This window comes from Plectropomus leopardus, chromosome 20, assembly GCF_008729295.1.
Source record: "Plectropomus leopardus isolate mb chromosome 20, YSFRI_Pleo_2.0, whole genome shotgun sequence".
In the NCBI taxonomy this organism is placed as follows: domain Eukaryota; kingdom Metazoa; phylum Chordata; class Actinopteri; order Perciformes; family Serranidae; genus Plectropomus; species Plectropomus leopardus.
In genome coordinates this window covers 26,881,557-26,906,333 of record NC_056482.1, presented here as the reverse complement: position 1 = coordinate 26,906,333, position 24,777 = coordinate 26,881,557, and the positions used below count along the sequence as shown (strand labels likewise).

The 24,777-nt window shown below is 35.4% G+C and overlaps 2 protein-coding genes across 3 annotated transcripts in view; both read left to right on the top strand.

The window, feature by feature from the left end:
* The first annotated feature begins 728 nt into the window (after positions 1 to 728).
* ptpn11a (protein tyrosine phosphatase non-receptor type 11a) lies at positions 729 to 19,808 on the top strand. Of its 2 annotated transcripts, none has more exons than XM_042508991.1 (16): positions 729 to 1,042; positions 4,443 to 4,565; positions 7,319 to 7,513; positions 8,853 to 9,045; positions 11,047 to 11,166; positions 11,247 to 11,360; positions 11,935 to 12,031; positions 12,133 to 12,212; positions 12,450 to 12,608; positions 14,024 to 14,155; positions 14,970 to 15,124; positions 15,253 to 15,320; positions 16,351 to 16,502; positions 16,590 to 16,708; positions 17,742 to 17,847; positions 18,503 to 19,808. In XM_042508991.1, the coding sequence occupies exons 1-15, from the start codon at positions 1,029 to 1,031 to the stop codon at positions 17,809 to 17,811; spliced, it is 1,791 nt and encodes a 596-aa protein (XP_042364925.1). In that variant the 5' UTR covers positions 729 to 1,028; the 3' UTR covers positions 17,812 to 17,847; positions 18,503 to 19,808. The 2 variants fall into 2 exon arrangements, with proteins under 2 accessions (XP_042364925.1, XP_042364924.1); XM_042508990.1 differs by having other exon boundaries at positions 12,133 to 12,230.
* A 4,420-nt stretch (positions 19,809 to 24,228) lies between these two features.
* rph3aa (rabphilin 3A homolog (mouse), a) overlaps positions 24,229 to 24,777 on the top strand; it is a 38,183-nt gene continuing 37,634 nt past the window's right edge. Inside the window, exon 1 of the mRNA XM_042509907.1 lies at positions 24,229 to 24,268. The gene's annotated coding sequence lies outside the window, so the exon portion shown is untranslated. The remainder of the gene's footprint in view (positions 24,269 to 24,777) is intronic.

Here is a 24,777-nt window from a genome sequence, read left to right as displayed (position 1 = left end):
TTATTTTTGCAGCTGAGACATTTAGATAATTTTTCAATTTAATATGTTTAATATAATTTTATTTTTTGTTTGTGATGAATATAATTGAGCACAAAGGCTGTCAAAATCAAGTGCATTACTTTTGCAGCTGATACATTTTAGTTATATTTTGTTTTTTTATTAATTTATTCATTTTTGTAGCTGATACGTTTTAGAAACATTTCAAGGAGAACGATTTTATTTTATTTTACTTGATTTTGTGATGAATATAATTGTGTGATCACTTGAATTGTGCTGTGTCTACAATTCTGAAAACATGATACTTTTACTTCTGATGCTTGAAGTAAAACTTTATTTTGATGGTAATACTCCAAAAAAAAAACCCAAAAGAATTCCACCACTTCAAAATAGCAAATATCCAAATAAGATGATTTTTAAAAATTTATTCATTTATTTATTTTTACAGCTGAGACATTTTAGGTACATTTATTTTATTATTATTTATTTTATTTGTGATTAATAAAGTTGTTGCGATCACGTGATTTGTGCGGTGTCCGCGGTGAGCTTGCGGAATGTTTCGCTTTTGTCGCTCGCGCGGCGCGGCCCCGCGGTTGACGCTTCGCGCCGCTCGCCGCTTCTGCCGCCGTAATCATAAAACAAGCTGTCAGCGCGCATGCGCGGAGAGAAAGTGATAGGACTCTTTAATTTATGTGTCGCTGTTCGCCGGACGGCCCGAGCGCTGCGGCTTTATATGAACGCGGCCGAGCGGCGGTTAAAAACGGCCGCTTGGGGTGAAAAAATCCGCGCACCCTCTATTTTGTCGCATGTTTGGTGACGTCCAATAATCGACTTGCTGTGAAGTCTCCGGGGCCGAGGCCTAGAGACTTTTTTTGGGGTAAAATTTTTGTTTCGATGCCTGGATTTCGGTGCCCGTTTTGAGCGGGTGTGAGCCGATGAAGCACTTTATTCTGTGATCGAAGCGGAAACGGTCGGAAACGTTAGCCAGCTAATTGTAGCTACTGCTAACTGCCAGCGAGGAAGTGAAAAAAATGACATCTCGGAGGTAAGAAAAACAATGTCTGCTGGCTGTGTTAGCTGCTGAGCTAGCTAACTTTTAACTAAACTCAGCTGTTTGGAGGCTGCCGCGTCCGTAAACAAGCTCCGAGTCTGCCGACGCTTCTGGAAAAAAACCGGGGAGCTAGTTAGCTAAAGACCGCTTCATTTAGCACACACCGGCAAGAGGATGTTTAGGTAGTAAACACCGTTACTATCTGCCGTATACACGCTGTAGAAAGTACTTACAGGAGCTAAAATACAACATAAAGACACAAAATGACAATGAAAGCTTAATAAACCACACACATGTGCTTTAAATTAAAAGCAGTTCTAGGTTAAAAGACCTCAAAACCTCCTCAATTATATGATCAGATTTTTTTGGCCAATATTTTTTCACATACCTTGGTGTTTTGGTGCGACACAATAAACAAAGAAAGCAAAAAAAAGATGTTAACAAGCAACTACAGAAGACAGACTACTCATACGGATATACTACAGGGAGCTATAGTCACAAAAAGGGAGAAAACATGCACATGTACATGTCTCTATCATTATTATTTTATTTTTTCTATTCTGTTTTATTCTATGTCAAGTGCCTTTCTTTGTGTATATATATATATATTTGCATTATTTTGCCATTTTTAACGAATATTTCATTCAGTTGCTGCTCTCTTATTTGCTGCTGTAACAAAACAGTTTCCCTCACGGAATTAATAAAGGAGCCTATTTCTATTTCTATTTCTATTTCTATTTCTATTTCTGTTCTGTTGTATACAAAACAAAGACAGCAAACACTGAATGAAGTGCAGAGATTAAACAAACAAATATATAATAAAAAATAGAATTGATGAATATAATTGTGTACAAAAGCTGTTAAAATCAAGTGTATTACCTTTTGCAGCTAATACATTTTAAACATCATGTTTTTTTAGTTTATATGTTATGAATATATTTGTCTACAAAAGCTGTCAAAATCAAGCGCAAGACCACTTCATTTAGCGCACACCGGCAAAAGGATGTTTAGGTAGTAAACACAGTTACTATCTGTCTTATGCACACTGTAGAAAGTACTTACAGGAGCTACAATACAACATAAAGTCACAAAAGACAATGTAAGCTTAATAATTTATTATGATTCAATTTGGTATTCATTCCTGAAGAATATACTTTTTTGTCAGAAACTAACTCAGTACATTACTTATTTTTTTATTTTATTATTACTATTATCCTTATTCTTATTTCGATGTATTTTTCTACTCTGCTCTCTACTTTTCTACTTTGACTACATACTTTTAGGCTACATGTAATTTTTTTTAATACTTTCTATCATTTATTCTTTTTTTATGATTGTGTCATAGCCTACTTACACATCGCCATTTTCTGCAACTTTAGACATTTACACTACATATCAGAGGTAAATACTTTCTCCACTACATTCAGCTTATTGACGACAATAAATGAATAAATGATGTCTGAAAGCAAGTACTGAAGACAGAATACTTGTGCACATAACAGTAAAGGATGCTGTATTCACAAAAATGGAGAAACTTTGTACTACTGCTTAGTCTTGAGATTTTTTATCAATTATGCAATATTTTTTGAAGATATTTTTTCTTTTTATGAATGATTATAGTTATTTAATAGGGGCGGTACCTCCATTTTTGGCTTCTAAGCTTCCCTGCACATCGTTTAAACTTTTTATTTTTATTTTTCTGTCTTTTCTATATGTGTTTGTGCAAATAAACTAAGCTAAATTAAGGAGAAAATGAAGATAAAAAGCAAGTAGGAAGACGTGGAAAGAGGACAGACTACTTTTACATACAACACTAAAGGACATTATATTGACACAAAGAAGACATGCAGTGTGGGGACAAACACTGACTGAGTCTGTCTCAGTGAATCACAGAATTCAACCAAAAGTCTTTAGGAAAAAATGAATGAGAAACAAAGAGTGACCAAGTAGCCACAACACTGGAAAAGACAGAAAAAAGAGAAAAAGAAATGTAGAGTTTTAATTTTGTAATGTTTCATGTATTTGTTATGCTTTAACCTTTTTAACTTGAGCAAAGTTTAGTTTCTTTCAGAAACATGAGAAGGTAATGAGCAACTCGACAACATATGGCCCCAAAATAAGAAATTAGTCAAATGTTGCAAGAAATTTACCTGAAAAAGGCAAAAAAAAAGAAAAGTAAAAAAACAAAACAAGAACAAATTAGATAATGACTCAAAAAAGTGCAGAAAATTAAAGAAATATATGTATATCTTTTTCTCTGTTACACAGTTGTAGTATTTTATTTCATGCTTATCTGTTATTATGACTTTTACTTATCTTGAACATCTCATCTCAATTGTTATTTTTTTTAAAGCGTTTCTTTTTCTGTGCTGTTTTAATCTTGCTTTGTGGAGCACTTTGGGCTGCGTGATTGTATGAAAGGTGCTATATGAATGATTTGATTTGACTAATTTTTGACTAATTTTTAATAATTCTTACCTCCTTTTTTAAAACAAATTTTCAGGTCTTTTTTTCGCATCTTTTACTATTTTTTTTGCAATTTGTGGGACATTACTTCATTGCCTTTTTGCCCCGTGTTTTTGAAAGGAATCACATCAGTTTGCTCTGGTTAAATATCTTGTGAAAGGCATCTGCATGCAGCGCAAGAAAACTGATGTCAAACCAGGTTTTAAAGGGTTAAGAGAATAAGGACTAACAGGAAGGACAAGAAGTCCAGATTGACACAATTTTTACTTTTGATGATGTCTAAAAATAATTTTGTCACCACACCAAAGCAAAGCTAAAAAAAGCTGGCATCTGGGGCGAAGATGAGAAACAGCAAACCTTTATGATTTTATCTCATGTTCAGTAACTGCAGCCATCAGATAAATTTAATGGAGTACAAGTGGAAGGACTCAAAAAGACCAAAATAGAAAGTATCATTTATATAAAGTACCAGAGCCTGGAAAGTGTTTGAATAAATGTGTTTTTTTCTGCCAAAAAGATGAAAATTCACCAATAAAACCAACAAAAAAAGATAAAATAATCGATAAACCAATACATCAGTAAAAGTAAAAGCACACCCGAAGTTAAAACCAATAAATAAAATAAAATAAAATATATTAAATTAAATTAAATTCAACAAAATTCAACAAAATTAAAGTAAAATTAAATAAATTAAATTAAAAAATAAATAAAATTAAATTAAAATAAATTAAATAAAATAAATAAAATAAAAGAAAAGTTTTAAAAAGTTTGAACCAGAAAAAGTACCATACATGCCATCCACACTGCTTTTTTGTGTTTTTTCTTTGTTACATTAACATAATGTTTAATGGCAGAAATTAAATGCAGAGCAGTTTTTGGCACACAGCCCTGCACACTGAGCCTCATCATGTCTTTGCTCCTCTTTCAGGTGGTTTCACCCCAACATCACAGGTGTGGAGGCTGAAAACCTCCTGCTGACTCGAGGGGTGGATGGGAGCTTTTTAGCCAGACCCAGTAAGAGTAATCCAGGAGACTTTACCCTCTCAGTACGGTAAGTGAGCGTAGGTTATAAAATGTATAAAGCTTTGAAGGTGTGATTCGTGATCCAAAGGTAAACTAAAAGCAGGCACCAACCTCGGACAAAATATAAACACAAGCCGTAAATGTTCTTTAATGATGTTAAAATCTTTGTTTGCATCAATAAAACCTGCACACGTAGAAGTTAAAATGGGCAATATGTTTTTTATGATGAGCAGAGGACCGGACGAATTCAACGCAATCCATGAAGCTCATTAAAATTTTAAGCAAAAGTAGTTTTGCACCAACGATATATAAAAAAGCATCAGCAGGGTGATTTTAAACAGCATTATGACTTCCTTTTATTGAATGCTAAATTATACCTGCTTTGCTTTTACAAGCGTAATCATACGGCGATTTTACTTAATGCTGCACTAATCAATATTTTTATGATAACAGTGGATCAAATTAGCAGGTAATTCAGAAACGGTTTGTGATTTCTCTATGTTTGAAAATTTGGGATAATTTAAGAACACAATTCAACAAAACGTTGATCTGATGTGGAAAAGTGATATATTCTATCTTTGTTTAAAGCATTTATTGAGGGCAGTCAATTTGAACATATTGTTGCAAATAAACACAAAAATAGAAATTGATGATAAATATACAAATGCAGCATGAATATAATAATATGATAATAAACTTTATGTATAGAACTTTTCAGAAAAGGAATGCAGCTCAAAGTGCTTGACGATAAAAGAAGTGCACCACAAAAAATGAGATTACACAATCGAAAGACGTGGTGATAAACAAGATGTAAGAGTCAAAGTAAAACGTACAGAGAGCAGATAAAACAGTGCAAATAAGAGAACTGATGTAAAATAATCAAGAGATGATATAAATAAACAGGTTTTCAGTTGTTGTTAAGAAATGTTCACAGAGCCCGTTTCTCTAACAGCTTTTGGAAAATATGTGATTATGATTGTTGCATCAACATAAGTGCTCTTCTGCAGGATTTTTGAAATATTATATTCTATCTTTAAATGTGCTGTTATATTCAGATTGTTAAACAGTTCCTGAATAATAGTTAAAACAGTCTCCACACTGAATTGTGCTCCGTCTTCAGCCTGCAGTGTGCTGAACGACAGTGGGAAACCAGCTCTATCCAAAGAAGGAAGAGCAGCCTTTTACTAATAAAAAAAAAAAAGTTTGTGGTTTTTATCTCGGGGCCTGTCGAGTCATAAATTTTTCAGATGACGTATCATTAACTCAGTTTAGCTGATGTAGCCAGTTGCTATTTTTGTCCCAGTCTCATACTTTAGCTGCACAGTCTCTCATCTCGCACCATATTTACTTCAGATGGAAACAAAACAAGTCATGCTCCTCTGGTGGAAACAGAGACATTTCCACTGGGAGTCTCGTCCCCGCCGGTCCAAACGTCTGTCTTTTCAATCCTCCAGACTTAACCAGAAGTCGCTCAAAGTTACGTGCTGCAGAGCTGCAGACCTGCCACAAGTTCTCCTTTTTTAATATTTTCCGAGATACTGTTGGTCACCTAACAATGACTCAGCGCAGTTCATGCCGTCTGTATCTGGTTTGTGTCACAGAAACATGGTTTTCCTGTAAGAAACAGGCTCAGAGCGCCCTCACTCTGCCTTTCAATTATTTTTAGCTTTCTTTTCGTCTCTCACACCTCATGCAAATAACGGAGATGGCACCCAGCGGCGCACATGACTCTGCGTTTAACTATTTATCACTTTGCCCATTTTAATCATGCACTCTGCAGCAGAAGGGCGGGAGCATAAAACATGCTGAATGATGCAATTAGGGCTGAACTCTGGTGTGTGGTTTGTCATTAACCATTTGAAAACTGGGCATATTGGTTTGGTTTCTTTCAAAATCATGAGGAGAATGCAACAAGCAATTTAAAAAATAAAGGCCCAAAAAATATGCCAAAAATAATTGAAAGGGTACAAGAAAATTACCTAAAAATAAGCAAAAACAAAAAAAGTATATAACAAAAGCAAGAAAATAACCTAAAAAAGTGCTGAAAAAATGAATTTATGAATGTATCTTTTTTTGTAACATCATTTTATATCTATAATATTATATTATAATTATGAATATATATTTTCCCTGTTTTTTAGATAATTTTCTAATAATCTTTTGATAATAATTATAGTAATAATAGTAATAGTAATAATAATAATAATCTTTTTAAAACTAATTTTTAAGTCATTTTCTTGCAGATTATCTTGTATTATTTGTAGGATGATGTTTATGATGATAAATAATGATGTAGTACTGTAAGTATGTAAGGTTACATTTGTCTGTATTTAGTGTATATTTAATGTTAATTGTGATTTATTGTGATTTATTTTAACTATATTTCCTGGCTGATGATGCAGAGCAGTTTCAGGTGATCATCAGTTTCAGTGATCCTCTGAGTGGATGATTAAAAAAATAATATAGATATTTTTTTCAGTGCTTAAATATGTCAGCAGTTAGTGTGTGCGGGGGAATTTCTTTGTTTTATTAATAGGCGTGTCGAGTGTCCGAAAAACTTAACTGCATGACAATTATTTGATAAATGCTGAAAAAACCCTAATTTGTATAGAAAAATTGACTTAAAGCAGGTAGATTTCCGACACGTGACTCAAAGAAAAACTTTTGTTAATTTGATTTTTTTAAGGAACATGAGCTTCCTGTTGGATTTGGTTTGACTCCCTGATTATTATGATGATGTGTATTGTTTTTTTTAAATGATTGTTCTTTTTTTTTCTGCAGGCGAAATGGAGCCGTCACCCACATTAAGATCCAGAACACAGGAGACTACTACGACCTCTACGGCGGGGAGAAGTTTGCCACTCTGGCGGAGCTGGTGCAGTATTACATGGAGCATCACGGCCAGCTGAAAGAGAAAAACGGAGACGTCATCGAGCTCAAGTATCCGCTCAACTGTGCGGACCCCACCTCAGAGAGGTCAGTGGGGACGCCGGATGCCGTAGTTCTGTGCTCGAATGTTATTAGTTCTGCTTTTAATTATGATATTGAATTCTTATCGATATTCATACATCATTGAGACTCATTAAAGATCCTTTATGGATACCGCGCTAAAGATACTTTTCTATTATTTGGTGGAAAGACGCGGCAACAGTTTGTTTTTAACAGAACTGTTTTTTTGTTGCTAAGCAAGTTTCCTTTTTTAAATATTTATTTATATTTATTTTGTTTTATAAAAAAAAATTCTTGACCAAACGGCTGTGTTATTCAAATTTCTCACCAAAAAAAGAAAAAAAACTTTTCTGATGTTACATTTGAACACATCATGTTTTATTTACCTTTACCTAATAGTCGTTTTACTTGAACTTGTCACGATGAAACCTTATAGAGCTTTGACTGACGGGACGTGCTACACGGAGGAGTTTATTTTCTTAATCTGAAGGAGGGTTTTTTTGTGGGGTTTTTTTAAGCTGAGGACAGTCGAAGGTTCTGTATTCAGGTTTAATCTGATGTACCATCGATGCACGCGGACCACTGATTGGATTTAAATGACGGGACACTAGGTGACGTTATAGGACCCACAGGTCTCAACAGTAGCATCACAATAAGCTCAAACATTAATGATTTTTGGGTTTCAGAAAAGCAGAACTGAGTCCTCCCTAGAGCCCTACTTTTAATTAAATTTATACTTTTATTTAACAATTCCAGTTTCTAATGACGGTCATTTTTGGAAGAATCACAACACCACAATGTGGAAAAAAAGCTTTTGATTTATCAGCAGAATTTTCTTCTATTTTAGCTTCAGTTTTGTGCTGCAGCTGTTACCTCAGCATTCGTTATGCTTGGGGCGTTTGAGTATGAAAGCAAGACAACTTTTTTTGATATTTTTGTTGTATTAATGAACAGACAAACACTAATTGTATGAGTCCGCCCCGGCTACATCCAGTTGCAGCAGATGATGCAACTGACAGAAAAACATTCTTGTAGCTACATTTTGCCATTAAAAGCAGCTCATTACAGTGCAGACGAGTTATTTCGGGGGTGTTCACATGCAGAATTTAAGTCTGATTATATGCGTACTCTCCATACTTGTAACAAATTGGACGCGGCTGTTTTTCTCCAGAGTAAAGCAAAGCTATAACATAAAATAATAGATTAACAGAGACAAAAATGTTGGGTTCATGTAATGTCTCTAGCACTTGTTTTAACCATGCTTGTAAACATAAACTCCCTAATTATTTTATTGAAAATAAAGGGTGAAAAAAGAGCTTTTTATGAGGTCGAAACTCATTTAAACGATGTGGATTTTTTTTGCCAGATGGTTCCATGGACACTTGTCAGGCCGGGAGGCCGAGAAGCTGCTGACGGAGAAAGGGAAGAACGGCAGCTTCCTGGTGAGAGAGAGTCAGAGCCACCCCGGGGATTTTGTCCTGTCGGTGAGGACAGGAGACGACAAGACGGACAGCAGTGACAGCAAACCCAAAGTCACTCACGTCATGATCCGCTGCCAGGTAAACACGCTCCTCTGCACCTTCCTGCATCCTCGCTGCTACAGAACATTTACAAATAGAGACGTTATTCTTTTTTAAAATGGTGTGACTGATAAAGATGACGTGTCCCTACAAGGATCCAGATGTTTTTGTTTTTGCTTTGATTCAGTTTGTTTTTTTTTAGGAAACATGGGGAAAAAAGGCAATGAGCAACTTGTCCAGAAATTCCTGAAAATTAAAAATTGGGAATTACTCTTTTAAATCTAAAAATGAAAACAAAATTCTCATAACTTTATATTTTAAAATTTTTACTCTTCAAGCACTTTTTTTTCATTTTTTGTTTTATTTTTTTTTTTAAATTGACTTTAATTAATCCCTCTTAAAACAAATTTTCAGGTAATTTTCTCTTGTACTTTTTACCAATGTCTTGCAGATTTTGGGATGTTTCTTCTTAAGTTGCCTTCTAACCATGTTTAAAAAAAATCAAGCCAATTTGCTCAGGTTTTAAAGGGTTAATGATTGGCGTAAGATTCTTTACATGCCCCTAAAGTAACCAGATTACAGTCTTCTTTCTGCAGTAAGATGCTTTTTTTTTTTATATCAAAAGTTTTTCATTAACCCTTTAATGCCTGGATCAACATCGCTTTTCTTGTGCTGCATTCAGACGACTTTGATTTTTAAAAATGTTTTTAAAAAACCTAGGGAAGAATGTCCAGATAACTATTTTTATAATTATCATAATTATATTTTTAAAATTATTTTACAGAATTATTACAACTTTTGAGTTGTTTTTTCAGGTAATTTCTTGTTTTTCTTTTTGCTTTTTTATATTTTCCCATTTTTTGTTAGTTTGTTCTTTTTTTTGTTGCTGATTTCAAGGTAATTTTGTAAATTGCTCATTGCCTTCTTCACGTTTTTTTTTTAAAGAAATTAAGCCAATTTCAGGTTTCAAAGGGTTTAAACAGAAAGAAACAAACAGATGGGGAACAGATAACATGCAGACGGACATACTAAAAACACGGGACAGACTACGGTGTAATAAATGTCTAGATTTTCCTTCATGCTTAAACATAATGACTGAAGCATCAGTATCATTAACATAAAGCCCCGGTCTCAGAGAGAGGTGGACTGAGTGGCACCAGACCAGCTCGCACCCCGCTGACCAGCTCTCCAGTCCCAGCTGCGTCCCTCGAGACAGGTGGCTGCCCTGAAGGACGCATTAGCATCTGCCCGTCCTGCTTTCTCTCTCTTTCTGCTCCGAACTGTCAAACCGTCTGTTTGGTTCTCTGCTGAATCAGAAGACGGGAGGAAAAAGCAGCCTGCGTGATGCAGCGCGATCATTTCTGAGCTTCTCCAAGAGAAAATAAAATGAAACAAAAACAATCAAAAATGACATTAAAAAAGGGCTCAAAAAAAATTGTAATAATTCTGTAAAATTATTTTAAAGATACTTTTACTTTAATTACATACTATATGTTTTTCAGATTGCAGGGCGTTTCTTGCACAGAGAAATGTAAGGTTAACTAAAGCAGCTGAGCAATACACTTTCAAATTTCTATGTAGAAGAATTCAGTATCATTACCTTGTGAGCAATATCTAAATTTAGATCCAGGAAGTCGTCCTGAGAGTGAGAACAAAAGCAGAACTTGAGTTTGCCCTTGAAAATGACTTTCTTTTACAAAAATGTGATTTTCCTGCTTTTTGTCTGAAATGTCGTTATTTTTTTTTATTTATGAAAATGCACAAATTAAATTCATCTGTACTCACCACATCTCAGCCTTTCATACCCTCAGGTAATGAAAAACAAACTAAAAGAAATTATCGGTATCGGTTGAAATAATCATTATCCTGCATCTCGCTGGATTAAAAATGTGTAGGAACTTGAACCAGGCTGCTAGCCTGTAAATCGGTTGTGATTTCTGTGATTCACGTTTCTTTGATTAATTTTTGTGCATGTAAACATTGAGATTTTCTCATGATGGTGAGACTGCTGCGCTCACGTGTCTTTGGCCTCTTCTTTAGCATGACCTGAAGTACGACGTGGGCGGAGGCGAGAAGTTTGACTCCCTCACCGACCTGGTAGAGCACTACAAAAAGAACCCCATGGTGGAAACTCTGGGCACCGTGCTGCAGCTCAAACAGGTCACTTTTCACCTTTAACCAATGAGGCATTTTCCTGATTTGTTCTCCCCGGTGCTGACTCCTCCTGCTCTCCTCCACAGCCCCTGAACACTACTCGCATTAACGCTGCAGAGATTGAAAGTCGAGTTCGGGAGCTGAGCAAACTAGCGGAGGCCACAGACAAGGTCAAACAGGGCTTCTGGGAAGAATTTGAGGTGAGTGGTTGTGTTGTGGTGTCGTGCTGCAGCTCACCTGTCCCAGTTTGTCTGTTTTTTTTTGTTACCATGCAAAAGCAACATGCAAGCTAAGCTGTGGATCTTTTTTTTAATTTATTTTATTTTATTTTATTTTATTTTTTTATTTTATTTTATTTTATTTTATTTTATTTTATTTATTTATTTTTTATTTTGTTTGTTACCATGCAGAAAAAAAACATGCAAGCTAAATTGTGGATCTTTTCTTTTCTTTTCTTTTCCTTTCTCTTATTTTATTTTACTTTACTAAATATTGTTGTTTCCATGCAAAAACAACATTAAAGCTAAACTGTGGATATTTCATTTAATTTAATTGTATTGTATTGTTACCATGCAGAAACTACATACAAGCTAAATTGTGGATCTTTTCTTTTCCCTTTTTTTTTCTTTTTTTTAAATTTAATTTTATTGTTACCATGTAAAAACAACATGAAAATTAAATTGTGGATCTTTTATTTTATTTTATTTAATATCAGGTATTGTCAGTTGTAAACGTTATGCTGCGATTTGACTCTCGACTCGTTTTTTCGTGCAGACCTTACAGCAACAAGAGTGCAAGCTGCTCTACAGTCGTAAAGAGGGCCAGAGGGCAGAGAACAAAAACAAGAACAGATACAAGAACATTCTGCCTTGTGAGAAAAACCCTGACGGCTCTTTCGCTATGACAACTTTTCACTTTCACCTGAGGGGATTTTTTTTTTTTTAACGTTACTGTTTTTGTTTCTGTTTCTAGTCGACCACACGCGTGTGGTGCTGAATGACAGGGACCCAAATGAGCCCGGCTCTGACTACATCAACGCCAATATCATCATGGTAGTATCTGCTGTCATGGTAAACTCACTTCATCCTCAGGGAAACACACACACACACACACACACACACATACACACATCATGTATTCTGTACTTGATAATATGCAGAAAATGTAGAATTGTGTTAATCAGTTATTCGTGCATGTGTACTCAGTCAGTTTTGGTCCAATGTGTTGTATATTTCTGTTCATTTTCAGTATTCGACTGACCGCGTGTGTGTTTGTGTGTGTGTGTGCAGCCTGAGCTGGACCCAAAATGTAACAGCACAAAGGTGAAGAAGAGCTACATCGCCACTCAGGGCTGTCTGCAGAACACCATCAGTGACTTCTGGAGGATGGTGTTTCAGGAGAACTCGCGAGTCATCGTCATGACCACCAAAGAGGTGGAGAGGGGAAAGGTGAGCACAACAGAGCGCCCAACAGAGCGCACAACAGAGCGCCCAACAGAGCGCCAACAGAGCGCCCAACAGAGCGCCCAACAGAGCGCACAACAGAGCGCACGCTGCACTCTGACTTCATCACAATCCACCCAAAACACATAAATGCTGTTTTTATATATATTTTCCAGTGCAGCTACAATTTATTAATATCACTTTTTGGTGTCACAAAAGTTACATAAAAATAGCAGACAACACAAATCTAAAAGAAACCTAAAAAATCAACACTACTTTAAGTGTACGCTTTATTGAGAATATTTTCTTTATGTTGATGGCTACTGAAGCTTTTATAGCTGTCTCTCTTCAAAGCCGGGTTCCTTTGAGAAAAACAGTGATTTAGCATCGCTGAACACACAAGCTGCTGGTCTACAGCTGCCTCAGTCAGTTGGTGTGTTTGTGTCATTGTGTGACTTTTGGCATTTAAAAGTGTCAGTTCAGATTCCCCTAATTTTAGCCCTTTTGCTGGAGGGATGCAGTGTTGGGTCAACACAAAAAAGTCCCTCTCTGACCAAGCATTGATCCAAATTTGTCTGAGAGAGAGACTGAATAAGCAACAGATACAGAAAAAAGAAGTAACCATCATTACATTTTCACTGGCCTCCACGCTGCTTTCTGCCGGACTGTCTGTGATGTTAAATATGACACAGTAAAAAAACACAGAAAAGACACTTGTCTGTACACAGCTTCAGTCTGCCAGCAATGGAAAAGCAGTCTATCGCCTATTTTTAACATTCAAAAAACCCATGTGCACCTGCTCATTTTTTTTAACGGCTCCAGTACCAGTCCCTCTGATGCTTCTCTAAACTAGGACGCGCGCGTGTGTGTATACAATAAATACAGACAAACAAATACAACTCACACAATGCAAAGAGCAAGCACAACCTCTAGTTAAAATGCAAAACAGAACAATCAAATACATAAAATGTGCAATTATCAATTTATTTTGCAGCAGTCACATTGACTGAAATGCTATTTTCTTGACCTTTTAAAAGTGACTTAAATTCCTCCAAAGTGATCAGCTCAGACAGAAAGGGCGGCAAATTTAAAAAGCATTTTTGAATACAAAAAAAAAAAAAAAGCATTTTTGCCAAGTTCAGTGTGAACCCTGAGGACCGACATCAAGAGAAAACTGTGAGAGCGCAGGCCGTATTGATTCTGGTTTTTACGCATATATGTACACGAATAAGAGGGAACCGGCCTAAGTAGACTGAAATATAAAAAAAACAACCAGGGTGAGAGCCTGCGGACAGACAGAGGACATATAGCAGCAGAGTACAGTGGTGTACCCACAGCTGGTAATAAGACGTAAAGCTCAGTGCATCAGAGGAAAACAGCAGCGTCATTATAACAAAGTGAATGTTGTTGTGTCTCTTCAGAGTAAATGTGTGAAGTACTGGCCGGACATGTCGGCTCTGAAGGAGTACGGAGCGATGCGCGTTCGCAACGTCAGAGAGACGGGCACACACGACTACATCTTAAGAGAACTCAAACTGTCTAAAGTTGGACAGGTAAGTTGTGTTTGTATACATAAAGATAAAACGAGTAGAAGCGTAGAAAATCCCACATTTTGGCAATTTATCCCATCAAATTTGAGGAAATGTCATTTCAGAGGTGAGTTGTAATGAAATCTATCAGTTGTTAACTTGGAGTAAAATACTTTATGTCGGCAGAAGATGTAGTTTTTACTAAACTGTGTTGCTGTTGTTCACCAAAATAACTAAGCAGATTTTTATACATGCAAATACATGCAAGATAAAAATGTTGATATGCATAATCCTGCACACTCCCAAATCCTGAACCTCCCCCACACTCAATCACAAATGTGTGCAGGTTTGCTGTGACGGTATCCAATGTTTAGTTAAACATGAAAATGTTTGAAAGTTGGTTCATGTTATTTTCTCTGAGGGAAGAGTTTCTCTCTGATTTATGGCTACAAAAAGAAAAAGGATGATTTCCCTAAAAAAAACATTTTGGAAAACTGCGCTCTCCCCTGGTGGCTGAGCGAGTGGCTCTTGTTTTTTTTCCTGAGCTTGGTGTTGAAAAATGTGTAGATTTTTTTGAGTTTGAGCTGTCAGTTGACTCTAAACTGAATTGTTTTAATTAATTTGACCTCCTCTAGCATGGATTGCAAAGTCAGGAAAATACAAAATTGCCCAAAAATATACTTTGCACGTGTTAAGAATACAGAATATGAATCCATAAAAATTTCACTGTATTGATTTGAGAAAAAAAATCACAGAACTGCATGAGGATAAATGTTAATTAAAAATGTGTTCAAAGCATTAAGAATCTGTTGAAAGTTGTTTTTTCGTGTTTTTTTAGGGGAACACAGAACGCACAGTTTGGCAGTACCACTTCAGGGCCTGGCCGGACCACGGAGTCCCCACCGACCCCGGCGGCGTCCTCGACTTCCTGGAGGAGGTCAACCTGAAACAGGAGAGCATACTGGACGCTGGGCCTATAGCGGTACACTGCAGGTACACACACACACACACACACACACACACACACACACACACACACACACACTGCAAACACTTAAATAAACCACAGACAATATAAATGGAAACACGTTAACTCAAAGCTTTTCTCTCACGCTCCTCAGCGCAGGGATCGGGAGGACAGGAACGTTTATAGTGATCGACATCCTGATAGACGTGATCAGGGAAAAAGGTGAGTCCTGTAAACTCTGCGGGTAACAGCCCATTTACACAACAATATGATTATACTGTGAATTTGTTAATGTTTACTGTGCTGACTTTGCTGCTCAGTTTTTGGAAAATCAAAATTATTTTAGTCAGTATTAAGATCATGTTTATTTATCGTGATTATTCACTGGCTTTGGAAACATGCATTTCTTCAAGTTAATAAAATAAAATAAAATCATCCTGATTATTAATTGCCTTTAGAAACATGTATTTATTAAACTTAAAAAAAATAGATAGATAATTTGAAAAAGTGGATGTCCAAGTATATTAAAAAAAATATTTATAGAATAAATATGTTATTTTTAACTGAAAGGAAAAAAGTTTGATATTCCCCAATTTTCTCACTTTTTTAAGCCATTATTTTAGGTTAGAGGGTATTATCTATGACAGAAAATGATATACATTAAGGTCTATGTTTATAAGACCAATGATCACGATGACTGTGTTTTTGTTTGTTTTGTTCTTAAATAATTGTGTCTTTGTCTCTGTGTTGTTGTTGTTGTTGTTGTTTAATGTTACACACACACACACACACATACATGCACACACATATATGTGTGTATATATATATATATATATATATATATATATATATATATATGATGAAATTAATTAATGAATTAAATTAGAAAATAAAAATGAAGTTCGATTAATCACCCTAGCCCTACTTCTAATCTTACCAGTGTCTCCCTGCTCTGTAAATTTGCTTCTTATTTCTCTTGTATAGTTTATGTTTTCATTTCTAGTCTTATTTTTATTGTACATACCTGTAATTATTTAGTTTATACTTTCCTCTCTTTATCTGCAGTGAAGCAGAAAGCTAACAGTTATGTTTAAACTAATAAACTCGTTGATGCATTTCTGAATTGTAAGTGAGACAGACATGTTATCACCTCCTCTGGCGTTCACGATGTTGTATTTCAGAGACTCATAGTGTGTGTTTGTTTCCAGTGCTGAGGATGTTATCAGTGTAAGCCGTTTTTTTCGTGTTGCAGGGGTGGACTGCGACATCGACGTGCCAAAGACCATCCAGATGGTCCGTTCTCAGCGCTCTGGGATGGTGCAGACGGAGGCGCAGTACAGATTCATCTACATGGCCGTGCAGCACTACATAGAGACGCTGCAGAGACGCATAGAGGAGGAGCAGGTGTGCAGCAGATAACAGATAACCTCATTTTTCCACTTTATTTTAATGCCTCTGTCTCCTAACGGCCCGCTGTCTTCTCCTCTGCAGAAAAGTAAGATTAAAGGGCGCGAGTACACCAACATTAAGTACTCTTTGTCTGACCTGACTGGAGGAGAGCAGAGTCCTTTGCCTCCTTGCACTCCTATTCCTACTCCCACCTGCACAGAGTGAGTAAAGCACGACTGATTTTATATATGGATTTATTTATTCTTTTTGTTTTTATTGGCAGCCAGAAAAATTACAAAAAAAGGCAGAAAAACTTAACTTCCAGCCGGTTTTAGCGATAATAAATCACAACAAGATGAGGTAATTCTTTATTAATCCCACAATAGCACATTTTTTATTGTAACAGCAGCGAAGAGATCTCAAAGCAAGCTGTGGATAAGATAAATAGATCAAAAAGAACAGTATAAATAGTACAAAAAAAACACAATGCAAAACTAGACACGGAAATAGGAATCGAGCAAAAAAGGAAGAAAACAGAATTATTATTATTAATGATGAGGATCAATTAGGTCTGAAATGAAGACAGAATAAATTAGTTAAATAAAATAATATTGGAAAAGAGAAAAAAATGCACATTTACTTGTGACTTGTTATTTAGTTTACACAGAAAGACGTTACAATTTCCAAATTAAAATTATCGAGTGTCGTGTCTCACAGGCATTAATTGCCGGTGCCAAAGAAAAATATATAAATTACAGAACAAAACATGTGGGAGGAGTGTTAATATTCACATTATGCACAGTTTTCTCACATAAAGTTTTGTCTTTGGGGTTTTTATACAGTTAATCCATCTTGATCATCTGTTGGTGAATTTATTTTGCTGTAATCTGAAGGAATTTGTTTATTCATCCAAAGTTTATATTTGATGAACTATGTCTAATTAATCCTCAGTCGAGGGAGCTTCTTACGGTTTATAGCTTTTTACATGCAGCCAGCAGAGTTGTCGAGAGGGCTTCACTCCTGGAGTTTAATATTGCATCGATATAAAACATCGAATAATAGTGGAATAATGTTTCTGAGCGAGGCTTCTGTTCAACTTTTACATTTGCATTTAAATCACATTTTGCATCCTTGTTTAGAAAAGCCTCCTCAGTGGTTTTCTCATCAGAGGGTGTGTGTGCATGTGTGTGTGTGTGTGTGTGTGTGTGTGTGTGTGTGTGCATGTGTGCGTGCGTGCGTGTGTGTGTTTTGCAGGATGAGGGACGACAGCTCCAGAGTGTATGAGAACGTGGGCCTGATGCAGCAGCAGAAGAGCTACAGATGAGATTCACCTTTGACCCCAGTGCTCTATCAGTTCCAGGTAAATGAAATGAAGTGCTGCTCATACGAAAAACATCACCAAAAAAAGTAGATTTCTACGGATAAAAGCTTCCAGTGTTCATTTTTTGTATTTAGTTTTGATTTATTTCATTGCAGTTATTTTCTATTTGTGTGTTTGTTTGTTTTTTTAGTTTTGCTATGTGAAGCACTTTTTGCTGTATTTTTAACATTTTTAGTCTTGTTTTAGTCTTTTAGTCTTGCAAATTTTTGCAAATTTTTACAAATTTTATTGTATTTTTTATTTATTTTATCATATTTATTTTTTATTTGTGTTATTTTGGTTTTGCATGTGAAGCACTTTTGGCTGTAATTTTCAACATTTAATTTTAGTAAGTTTATTAATTTTATTGTATTTATTTAATTTTTTTATTTGTGTCGTTTTTGTTTTGCATTTTTACATTTTATTTTAGTAAATTTTTATTTATTTATTTTATTGTATTATATTTTGTTTTAGTTTTGCTATATGAAGCTCTTTTGACTGCGTGTTTGTTTTGTTTTAGTCTTTAATATAAGACATTTTCAACTAAAGGTCCAATTCTCTCTGCAGGTGAGTGAAACAGAGTTTTTGTTAAATGTTTGAGCATTTAAAGTAATTAGTGTTTTTCTTCTTTTTTTTGTTGCTCTGTCTCCTTCAGGATCTTGATACCTGACAGTTTTTTCGCCAGCCACACCTTGACGCCTGAGACTTGACCGTAATGACTTGGAACAACAGAAAAACAGAAAAACGTGAGAGACACCAGAGCCCTCCTGCTCTCGCTCATCTTACATGAACATTTGCCCTCTTAGTTTGAAATCTAAACCACTGTGATGATCATCAGAAGAGCCTTTTGAGAAGCCTAACACGCAAAATCCTACTAAACCGCAGTTTTTCGGGTTTAGCCTTTGTAAATCTCCTCCCGAACAAGGGCTGCAAACAGAGAGCACTCTCCTCACAGGGGGAAACCTAGCTAACCTTTGCTCATTCGTTTTTGTTTATTAACCAAAGGAAGGTTACGTAGATTGTTTGTTTGTAGACGAAATCGAGGAGTTTTCTTAAAAAAAAAAAAAAAAAAAGAAAAAGGCCGGTGCCAAAACCACGAATGATTTATCCACATTTCTCAGCCAATTAAAAGTCTCTATTCGGCCTGTTGGGAGACGAGACCTTATTTGTGGACAAACGCGGGGCGAAATTTCCGTGATTATTGTCTAGTTTTCACTGTTGGATAGAATAATGTTTCTGAATGAAGAACTATTGGCATTGTAGTGTGACACCATATTTACTGTTGCTTTGTAATCCACTGACTTCTGGACATTAATTTTTGTTTTTGCACCTCAAAGAGAAAATTTGAGGCAGTTCAGAGTGTGAACTTTTGTCGTCCACATTGAATTAATATGCTTTTTAAATTTTTTTCTGTTAGTTAACCATTCCTGAGCTCAAGCCGAATGCCCTTACTGCTGCACGTTTATTTCGCAGCATTAACAGTTACAGTCAAGCCTTGATTCACCTGGTGGATTCATAAATAATGTAATCTGGGGTTCAGAGAGGCGTTTCTTCATGCCTGCACTTCTTTGTCAAAGTCGGTGTCACGACGTTAAGATTTCAGGGGAGTCTGTTGTGTATCTCAGTTGCAGGCATCGCCACAGACGCACGGCTGCCAAAAAACTTGTTTTTTACGTTTTTTTTAAGTGCATATTACTTTTGTTTCCATTCTCGTTTTTTTTTTTTTTCTTAAGACGAATGCCTTTTGTGTACCATTGCCTATTTTAAGCACCACATGTACTTAATTTGAAGAGTCACTGTTTTAGGAAGCAGTCTCACGTCTCTCAGCTTTGGCGCTTTAGATAAGTCGATGTTGTGGTTAGAGATTGATGTCAGCTGGATTTAAATACTCACACACATTCACAAACGCTTTTCTTTTTTGTTTTTCTGTCAACGTTAATCAAATAAAACATGAAGGAATAGTTTGATATTTTGGGAAATTTGCTCAGCAGCTTTCTTGCAAATAGTTACATGAAAAGATCGATAATCTGATTCTGTCTGTGAGATAAATATGAAGATGAAGTCAGCAGCGAGTCTGGAGAAGAAAGATAATGCTCTGTTTTTTGTCTGCTAAATATATATTTCGGACAAGCTTAGCTGAGTTTTAGCTTGCAGACTGGAAACCATGAGGGGCTTTGTGTGCTTTCGCGTTTTCATTGTCCCCATCTTGCATTTAGACTTTTTTAAGAAAAGAGTGCGGAGGTAACCGTAACATCTAGCTTCTTTAGCACAGTGCTTTTACAGCTATGGTTATGTGTACTAATGCTGATTTTCACCAGCAAAAAAAAACAGGAAAAATGTAATATTCGACTTCTTAGAGGCTCTTTTTCTGCAACAAAATGTGGAAAAAAGACATTTGAAAAGACCAAAAGATCACAATTAGCTTTCATTAAGGAAAACACGTTAAAATAGTGACAGCTACGGCTGTACTCTGTAAAATCTTTTGTACCAGGCCGTAAACGTGTCAATTTTGCTGTAAAGTTTGATATTTAGTCAAGCAGGACTCGTTTTGGAGCCAGCCTCTAGTGGCTGTTAGAGGAACTGCAGTTTTTGGCTTCAGTTTTTTTCAGTCCAGGAGGTTTTTCTGACCAACGGTCCAAAAAATCCAAAACTTTTGAATTTTATCATCATGTCTGACAAAGAAAAGCATCAAATTATTACATTTTTTCTACTTTTGCTTTAGTAAAAAAATGACTATGATCAAAATCGACAGTTTATTTTTAGTTTTTGCAGGTCTGGAATCGATCTTTTCACCTAACTCTCTGCAAGAAATCAAAAAGGTGAACGTCCCGAAATGTCAAAGCGTTTCCTTTAGCTTCATCTTCACAATCAGCTGCAGTATTTAGGGAAGTTTTGCATCTGTTATTCTACAGCGCTCATTTTCAAACGTGTGGCCTAAGTGTTTTCTTTTTTCCATCACGACGCCTTGAGACGCCGCGTTCTTCTGATTGAACTCACTGCTGACTCGAGAAAAAAAAGGAACGAGGCGTCTCTCCTCTTTGCCTTGAGGGACAGTTCTCAGCAACCACTGATTTGAACAGCGTCTTTCTGTAACATTTAGAGAAAAAATCATGAAATCAGTGTTTTTTTTTTTTTTTTTGTTTTTTAATGGGGGCTGCTTCCTCCCACCGGAGGACGTGTGCGAGCGCCCGGCTGCTGCTTCACAGCAAGTGTTCTTTGAAATGATTCCTCTCCTCGCGGGTGAACGCCATCCTCTGACTGAGATCTCCTGTCGTGTGGTGTACTGTATGCAGTTTTATCGTCACAAAGGGATGAGTTTGTACTTGTCTCATGTTTCGTGGAGTGCTTGCTTTGTGCTGTTTTGTGTCCTGTGGTGTGTGTGTGTGTGTGTGTGTGTGTGTGTGTGTGTGTGTGTGTGTGTGCGGATGTGTGTGTGTGTGTGTGCGGCTGCCGATCAGCCTTTATATGATTTTGTTTTTTTTTTTCCTCCCAGATGATAAAACTGCTTTTTCCATTTATCATGTCAGCAATTTAGATGCATAGACGTGCCTTCTATGCATATGCCTATGTGTATGTGATAGCTATTAAAAAAACGAAAAACAAAACAGTGCTCTTTAGTTCCACCGCCATTCAAGAACCTGTAACACTTAAATGTGAATTCTTTCATCCTGAACAAAAAAAAAGAAAAAAAAAAAATGATCGCAATGCAAACAAACTATATTTTTTAACATGTATATTGTACATGAGTACCTGGTAGAGGAGAATGTACTTACTAAAACATATCTACTTGCCAATAAGATATACTGTATGTATATTCCTACAGCTTTCTCTCTGGGACACAGAGAGCGACCTCTCACAAAGCGCCAGAGGTTTTATTGTATGACTTTCAATGCAGTTAACCATGTTAACTTCCTCAATAACAATAAATGGCAGCCTCATGCCTCATTAAGACGGCGGCTTTTGGTTTCTTTTTTGGTGTCTGTGACGGTAATGCTGAAATTGATTGCCCCTTTTAACCCTTTGAAGCCTGAGCAAACTGGCTTTGAATTCTTTCAAAGACATGGGGAGAGAGCGGCGAGCAACTTTTAAAAATGCCTTAAAAATGAGCAAGAAATTAGTAAAAAATTACCTGAAAATAAGCAAAAAAACAAGAATGACCTGAAGAAAGTGCTAAAAAATATGTTTTCTTTCACAATGCCTTTCACAACGATTTAATCTTTAAACCCTGAAAAAAAACTGTTCCGAATCTTTCCAAAACATATGAAAAAAAGGCAATAAGCATCTTGTGAGATATGATCCATGAGTTTCAAAGAAATTAACTAGGAGAAAATTATATTGTATACTTTTTAAGCACTATGTCCAGGTCATGCCCATGTTTTTATTTTATATAGATACTTTTAAAAAATGATTTATTTTTTTAAACTAATTTTCAGGTAATTTTCTCATACTTTCTTTGCATTTTTTCTTGCATTGCTCAATGCTTTCTTCGTATATATATATTTAAGTAATCAAGCCATTTGCTGAGGTTTCAAAGGGTTAAGACAATTATTTTATTTTTTTTTTACTTTTTTTTTTTTTTTTTTTTTTTTTTTTTTTACATTTTTTTCTTTTTTTTTTTTTTTTTTTATATTTTTTCTGGACATTTTCTCCTAGTTTTTTTTTTTTTTTTTACAATATCTATCTAATAATCCCCCCAAGCTAACTCCCAGGTCAGTTTGTTGTCACCTTTTATTTTATTTTATTCTAAATTTGATATGTAAATTATGAGGGAATTTGGGGATTAAGAAGTTCAGACTTCAGACAAATATTAAAATCTGTGCCAATAAAAACACGGTGCACTAATACTACAAAAAAGAAAAAAGATTTGGGTGAATTGGCCCTTTAATGTAGTGAAAGAAAACAACTTAAATCAACATTGAAAGCTGCTTTCTTCTCTGCTGACTAATTAGATGATGTTTGTTGTTTTCTCTTATTTTCCATCATAATTGCATTAAACTTCATCTGGAGACCTTCAGGCGCTGATCAGGGATCAGTATTAGTTTATCCTAATCCTGTTTGACCCGTGGGACAAAGACAATGAAACTGACATGAGCTCAGCGCTTAATGAGGACGACGACATTTAGCAAGAAGAGAGCGAACAGCAGGCACACGGGAATAATGTCTGAGCAACTCTTAAATTTATTTAAATCACGTTTACTGTCTGACTGCACGATGGTGCAGAGTTTTAGCGCTTCAGACGTTTGTATATAAAATATTATCTGTAACACACTTTCTGCTTGTAGGAGATGTGTTTAGTGTTTGGACTGGAGGCCCGATTTTTATAGTTTTGTTTTTAAAATAAAACGATCCAAATGAGACAAACAAAAAAAACAATTCATTAACCCTTTGAAACCTGAAAAAAATGGTTTCACTTCTTCCAAAAACACGAGGGAAATACACCAAGCAACTTAACAAAACATGGCCCAAAAATGAGCAAGAAATTAGTAAAAAGTAATGAGAAAATTGCCTTAAAATAATAAAAAGGGGAAAAAAAGAAACAAAAAGATAAAAAAAAAAAAAAAAACTTATGAAAATGGAAAAAAGAAATACTTTTTTAAAAATCTGTAAAGTTATTTTATATATGTAATTATAATATTTATGAATACAGTTTTCTGGAATTTTAAATAAATAAAAATTGTAGAAGAATAAAAGAATATTAATAAATAAATAAATACATAAATAAATACTGACTACATGGCCTTAACAAAATAACATTTAGAATTATTGGACCATAAAATACTAAAAAATAACTAAGCTACATGAATAACTGAATAAATAAATAAATATGGTGCATCAAATGGTAACATTTATATTTTAAAACTGAGCATGGTCCCTTTTAAATAAATAAGGTAAAATAAATAAATAAATAATACTGGAATGAACCTAGAAAATATTCCCTGTATTTTCAAATAATGTAGAATTGTGAATTATCTGCAGATAAACCCCAAAAATTACTACAAAAACATACTGCCTGCATGTTTTCTGCCATTTAAGATTAAATTAACGGTTAAGTTTTGTAGCATGTGATCTGGGCTTTCGGCTTCACTTTAAATCGTCCCGAATGAATTTCTGCTGAGATACACACACGTGCATTAATCTTTTTTTTAGTGGGTTTAAGATATTTTGGTTTAAACAGACAATCAACAGCAACAATTACAAGTATGAAATAAGAGTTTAGACTTGCTGTTCTCCAGTAGTCCACCAGATGTCCCCAGACTCTCCCTCCAGTCACCTGACTCCTCCGTCCACCTGCTCACCTGCTCCTCATCCCCCAATCAGCCCTCCAGGATTTACACACCAGACCAGCTCCACCTGCCGCTCCTCATGCTGGTGCTCTGCGCTTTTTGTCTCTGACACCTGAAACTTTCTTTTCTACGCGTCAGTAAGCTCACACACCTTCATCTTCTCATTAAATCTGAGTATTTTTATTTAAATTATATGTTCTCAAAGCAGAAACCTCTTTACAGAAATGTTTATTTATTAAGACTCACTCTGCGCTTAAATTTCTGCCCCATGTTACAAATTAAATAATTAAAGTTGTAATACTTTATGATGAATGAAACCTGGATCAGCATCTGTTTTCTTGTGCTTTTTTCAAACACTTCTCACAAGCTGTTTGATCCTTTTAAACCTGAAGAAAAAGTTTTGATTTCTTCCAGTAACATGAGGATAAACGCCATTATCAACTTTGCATAAAATCACCCACAAATTGCAAAAAAAAATATTGGAATGTGAAAAGAAAATGACTAAAATATAGTTTTAAAAAAGAGGGGGAGATATTAGAAAAATGATCAAATATTTATTATTATATTTATTTTTAATTAAAATTAGGTTGCACAAAAAATATAACACAATATATAAGACATTTTTTTCTTTTTTTTTAGTACTTTT

What these genes read in the sequence shown, in the direction of transcription:
- ptpn11a (XM_042508990.1), top strand. An exon ending in GCTTCTGGGAAGAATTTGAG is followed by an intron (nt 11,361 to 11,934) that starts GTGAGTGGTTGT and finishes TTTTTCGTGCAG; the next exon opens with ACCTTACAGCAACAAGAGTG. An exon ending in AACTGTCTAAAGTTGGACAG is followed by an intron (nt 14,156 to 14,969) that starts GTAAGTTGTGTT and finishes GTGTTTTTTTAG; the next exon opens with GGGAACACAGAACGCACAGT.